Raw genomic sequence first — 6,014 nt, 5'->3', positions numbered from 1 at the left:
TCGGGAAGGGGAACATCACACACTGGGGCCTATCATGGGGAGGGGGAGGGGGGAGGGATTGCATTGGGAGTTATACCTGATATAAATGACGAATTGATGGGTGCTGACGAGTTGATGGGTGCAGCACACCAACATGGCACAAGTATACATATGTAACAAACCTGCACGTTATGCACATGTACCCTAGAACTTAAATTATAATAATAAAAAAAAAAAAAAGGAAAGAAATCTATCTGGAAGCATCAATGAGCATGGAAACAGCTTCCATGCTGGCCAGTCCATTTCTAGTAACAGTTACCATTGTAACCAGGTGCTGTACTGTGGTTGTTTATAATTAATCTCTCTGAATCCTAAGAATAATAATAATAACATGGACAGTTTACAGACTACAACCTAAGGTTCAAAGATGATAATGAGTGTGCTCAAAGTCATACAATTAACAAGCCAATATATGACAAAGCTGGTATTCAATCTCATGCCCTTTCCACTAAACTCCTGTTCTTGGTAACATAAGGACCTAATGCCTTCCTATTTTCATTCTTCCTGTACATTATACAAGTGACTTTAACTACACACCTTAAGTGTCTGTTTGCTCAAGTGAACAGGCCCTGACTAGACCAATATAATTACTCAGAAATAAAATAATGCCTCAGTAATTGTGAGATGTGGACCACATGCCCGACACAGAGGCAAACACACTTCCGCCTAGCCAGCAACAACTTTTCACTTTAATGAGTTCCATTCTAAACATAAGGCATTGGTATACTGTAGACAGATCTCTGCAGTGGAGTGGACAAAGATTAGTCCTTGATCTCGCTCACTAGCTCTTAAATGAGCAAAATTAAGGGAGTTAAGGTTTCCTATGAAAATACTGCAGCGGAATTAAAGAGGTAAAAAACACAACTCACCATGGCAAGAAAAAAGCGTGCAGCCATGAAGGTGTAATAATCAACTGCAAACGCCGCTGCTATTCCAAACAAAAACATGCCACTGCTTGTGGCCCATAAGACCACCCGGCGTCCTAGCCTGAAAAATAAGAGTCACACAGTGGAAGAGGCAAGGTAGAGTTGTAACAGTTTAAACATCCACTCCAATTCATAAAAGATAGGCGTTACCCATATACCTTGAATAGCTTATGTATTGATTGTTTTTCTTTTATTTATTTTGAGCAAAACATAAGTTCTATGGCTTCTTTAAAAAACCAGCTGTTCAGTGGAGAGACCTCTACCTGAGTTGCTAATATACATACCTGATCACTCTGAGTCATCCCCGGAGTGACTCTGACGACCCCTTAACCTGGGATTGGGTGAAGAGAGAGGAGAATTTGTCCTCTCCCTTCCAGGACTTTGGCTGTCTGTGGGATCATCTTCCCTGCCAGGCTGGCCCTGTCCACCAAGGCTATAACAGCTCTTGCCAAGCCCCTCTATAAACAGAGGCCTTCCTACCTTCTGCTTCTAGAATAATGTGCTTACTTGTCCTATCTTTTCATAATTGATAGAGGCATCTCTTTGTTTAAAAAACAAATACTATTTCTGACAGATTTTAAAATTGTGATATAATTCAAATGCCATAAAATTCAACCTTTAAAGTAGACAACTTGGTGGTTTTTAGTATATTTGCAAGGTTGTGCAATCATCATCACTCTTTAATTCCAGGATACATTCATCTCTCCCAAAAGAAACTCTGTGCCCAGGAGCTGCCACTCACTATTCCGTTCTCCCTCCAGTCCCTGACAACCACTCATCTACCTTCTGTCTCCATAGATTTGTCTGTTCTGGACATTTCCCATAAATGGAGTCAAACAATATGCGGCTTTTTGTGTCTGGCTTCTTTTCCCTAGCATTAGGTTTTCCAGCTTCATCTGCATTGTAGCATGTATCAGCACTTCATTCCTTTTTTCTCTCTGAGTAGCACCATTCTACGGATATGCCACATTTATCTATTCATCAGTTGATCACTCATTTTCCTCTTCTTGGCTATTACGAATAATGCTGTTCCGAACATCTATGAACAAGATTTTGTTTGAACTTATGTTTTCAATTCTCTTGGGTATGTACCCAGTAGTTAAATTCCTACTACTCTATATGGTAGTCATATGGTAACTCTATATGTAACATTTTGAGGAACTGCCAAACTGGTTTCCAAGATGGTCACCCCATTTTTCCATTCCCACCAGCAATGTATGAGCGTTTCGATCTCTCTGCATTCTCCCCACTACTTGTTATTGTCTGCCTTTTTTATTATAGCCATCCCAGTGGCTGTGAAGTAGTATCTGATTGTGGTTTTTATTTACAATTCCCTAATGATTAATGATGTTGAGCATCTTTTCAAGTGCGTATTGGCTATTTGCATATATTCTTTAGAGAAATGTTTATCCAAATTCTTTGCCCATTTTTGAATTAGTCTATTGCTTTTTTAATATTGAGTTGTAAGGCTCTTTATATATTCTGGATACTAGGCCCTTATCAGATATATAATTTGTGAATATTTTCCACCTATGAGTTCTCTCTGACAAATAGTTTAAGGCAAAAGGATATTGTCTGGAGATTACAACCAACAGATTTGCTTGGTGCAGCAGAAGATATGCAAATAAACAAGAAACCGTCATCTTCTTCACACTTCAGCCTTCTTTGCGCCTTTGCACATTAGTGGGGATTTTTCGCCCTATATATGAATGTTCCCCAATCCAATTTTAGCCCTGAATGCCACCTACAACTATTTTTACCTATCACTGCTTGACCTTCTCTCCCCCCTCCAATGTCTTCTCTCTCAGTAGATGAATGGCCATCTCCTGCAGAGAACAGAAACCATCAGAGAGGAAGCCCCACAACTTCCTGCTCTGTCCACTTACCAACACGACCTGCATTTGCATTCAGCCTTCTCTTCCTGCCTCTCTGAAGACACATGCCCCTTTCTCTCCAAATATCATTTTGCAATCTCTGTATTGGATTGTGCCTCTTCCCACTTCCTCTGAAACCCATCACTTCTTTTTCCTTTGTTTTTCCCTCTCCTTTGACTTCTTCCGTTCAGTTTTCATCTCCTCCAACCAAAGACAAGAATCTTCTCTTGACCCCATTGCTCCTTTAGCCACCTTGCATTTCCTCCCTTGACAGATTTATCAGAAGGGAATATTTCTTTCCTCAACTCCTACTTGTTTCCTCAGCCAATGATGACCAGGTGCAACCAGCTTTTCTGAGCTCACTTTGCAGTCACCAGGGACCTGCACATTGCCTCTCCTGGTCCTTTCTGGCTGTCCTCTGTAGTGCCACTGACTGTGCCTACCCTTGGTTTGCGAAATATCCCGCTCATCTGGTTCTGCTTGTACCTCCTTGATGACCCGCCTGCCTCCATGCTGGCACTCCCTAAAGTCCTCTGCTGCACACTCTGCCCTTGCAATTTCATCCACTTCCCTGGCTTGGATTCCTAAGTATGGGCTATTAACTCCCCACCCACCATCTGGCCCCAGTTGCTCTTCTCCACTTTAATGTCCTGCAGAGCTGCAATCTCTTATTGCTGTTGTAATTGGTATTAACTTTGAATACATCTTCACTTTGTTTTTCTTAATATAGGGATAGGATAGGACAAGCTCATTGGAATATATCCAAACGTGTTCCCTTCTCTTCTAAAGCTGCTCTCTCCTTAGTATTTCCTGAACTGGTTAGCAAAATCCCCTTCCATCAGGCTTCTAAACCTTAATATATTCCTCCGCACCCTCCTGCATATTGGTCATGAAATTTTGTCAGTTTAGAAATGCCTCCCAAATATGTCTTCATCTTTTCCTCCCTGTTTTTCCCATTTTCACTCAAGTCTTCACCATTTCTTACATAATTCATCCCAACAGCTTCCCAGCTGGTCTTCCTAACCTCACACCAGTACACCTCCCACACTTCCTAGAAATGAAATAATCCCCATTGTGGTTTTGTCTCTTGTCATTTCCTTTAACAATCTGCCCTTCTCTACTTCTGCCACACTGACTTTCCCACAATTCTCTGAACATGCCAGGTTGTTTCATGACACAAAGCTATTCCTTTCCCTTGGGGGCCTTCTCTATCTGACAACTTCCATTGATCATCCCTTGGAGTCTCATAGCAGAAATTCAGAAACAGTGTGATGCAGTAGTTGGGGATGCCGGCCTGAGCTCAAATCCCAGCTCCATCCCTTAATTTCCATGTGAACTTTCTGTGCTTCCTTTTCCTTATTGGTTAAAAAAAGGGAGGGGGACAATAGTGTCTATCTCTCAGACTTCTTTAAATAATTAAATGAGATGATATATAAGACATTTAGAATGCTGGGAGACCAAGGTAGGCAGATCACTTGAGGTCAGGAGTTCAAGACCAGCCTGGCCAACATGGTGAAACCCCTATTCTACTAAAATTACAAAAATTAGCCAGGCGTGGTGGCACATGCCTGTAGTCCCAGCTACTCAGGAGGCTGGGGCAGGAGAATCACTTGAATATGAAAGGCAGAGATTGCAGTAATCCAAGATCACACCACTGCACACCAGCCTGGGCAAAAGAGCTAGACTCCTTCTCAAAAAGAAAAGAAAAAGGAAAAGCATTTACCACATTTCATTGAAATTATCTGTTTAAGAGTCTATATTCTCCACTGTTAGCGCCTTAAGGATGGGATCAGACCTTATTTCTTTGCTTTATTATAATATTTTATACATATATAACAAGGCATAAAATATATACAACTTCAAGAATAATAAAAAGTCAAATGTCTAGAAATCACAACCTAAGGCAAGAAAGAGATGATTGCCAGCCTCCTGATAGCTTCTTGCAACTCTCTTGTGACTACAAATCCCCTTCCCCTTTCTAGGAGGAAACATTTTTCTAATTTTGGTGACAATCTCTTGTTTTTTGTTTCATTTTACAACTTTTATAAGCAATGCTAAACAATACAGGTTGCTGTTTATAAACAGTGTAGGTTAGTTTTGCTATTATGATTTTAAATTTTCTATAACAGGATAATACCACATGTATTATTTTGTGACTTGCTTCCTTTACCAAACATTATATATAGGAGATTCATCTATGTTGTTTCATGTAGCTGTGGCTCATTCATTTTTATGCCTACATATCCTGCTGTAAGAATATATTATAATACATGTGTCCACGAGATGACTGAAGGACATCTGGGTTGTTCAGAGTGCAGGGCTGTTAGAAACAATGCTGTGGGAGCACTTTTATGCATGTACCTCTGTGGACCTGTGCAAGAGCATGCTCAGGGTATGTGCCCCAGAGCATGTGCCTGTGCACATCACCAACTCTATATGATACCAAATCAGTCTTCAAGGTTAACCCAACTTAGATTCTTAATTTGCATTCACACCAGCAGGATGAGAGATCCTATTACTCCATGTTCTCGCCAACATTTAGCATTACAAGACTTTTGACTTCTGACAACTGGTCAAAAGTAAATGGTGTGATTATATATCACTGAGAGTTGATCTTTTCATTAGCCATTTGGATTTTCTTTTCTATGAAGTGACTTAAAATCTTTTTCCCATTTTCTATTGGGTTGTCTTTTCCCATTGATGTAAGCAACAATCCTTTGATTATTCTGGACACTAATAATTTAGTTATATGTAAAGCAAATATTTTCTCTCTCTTGTGTGCGCACATTCATATCTTGCCTCTTTTAATGGTGTCTTTTGGTGGGCAAAAATTCTTGTAATGAAGTCAAATTTATCCATCTTTTCTTTCATAGTCAATGCTTTTTGTGTTTTAAAAAATCATCCTTCCTTCCATTACGTTCTGAAAATATTCTCCTAAACTATTTTCCTAAAGTCGTATAGTTTTGCTTTTTCACATATGCACGTTTAGTCCTTCTGGAACTGCTATTGTACTGTAAATGTTAGAAAATGAATCCAATTGTATTTCCTTCTATATGGCTAGACATCTGTCCCAGCACCACTTACTGATTGATCCTTTTCCTGCTAATATACAATGCCTTATGTGTCTATACTTAGGTTTATGAATGCACAAGTCTATTCCAGGAGCCTCTGAAGG

The 6,014-nt window shown here is 40.0% G+C and overlaps 1 protein-coding gene across 4 annotated transcripts in view; it reads right to left on the bottom strand.

Annotated features, from left to right (window-relative positions):
- SLC22A16 (solute carrier family 22 member 16) overlaps positions 1 to 6,014 on the bottom strand; it is a 58,171-nt gene that overhangs the window by 28,045 nt on the left and 24,112 nt on the right. For all 4 annotated transcript variants that reach the window (XR_001888705.1, XM_017889679.1, XM_017889678.1 and 1 more), the window contains exon 3: positions 909 to 1,026. Coding sequence is in view for 3 of the 4 variants with exons in the window: in XM_017889679.1 (XP_017745168.1) it covers positions 909 to 1,026 (118 nt within the window). In the remaining variant the exon portion in view is untranslated. The remainder of the gene's footprint in view (positions 1 to 908; positions 1,027 to 6,014) is intronic.

The sequence above is a fragment of the Rhinopithecus bieti genome, unplaced genomic scaffold (genome assembly GCF_001698545.2).
Source record: "Rhinopithecus bieti isolate Rb0 unplaced genomic scaffold, ASM169854v2 scaffold_18548, whole genome shotgun sequence".
In the NCBI taxonomy this organism is placed as follows: Eukaryota; Metazoa; Chordata; class Mammalia; order Primates; family Cercopithecidae; genus Rhinopithecus; species Rhinopithecus bieti.
This window is presented reverse-complemented; position numbering and strand designations above follow the sequence as displayed.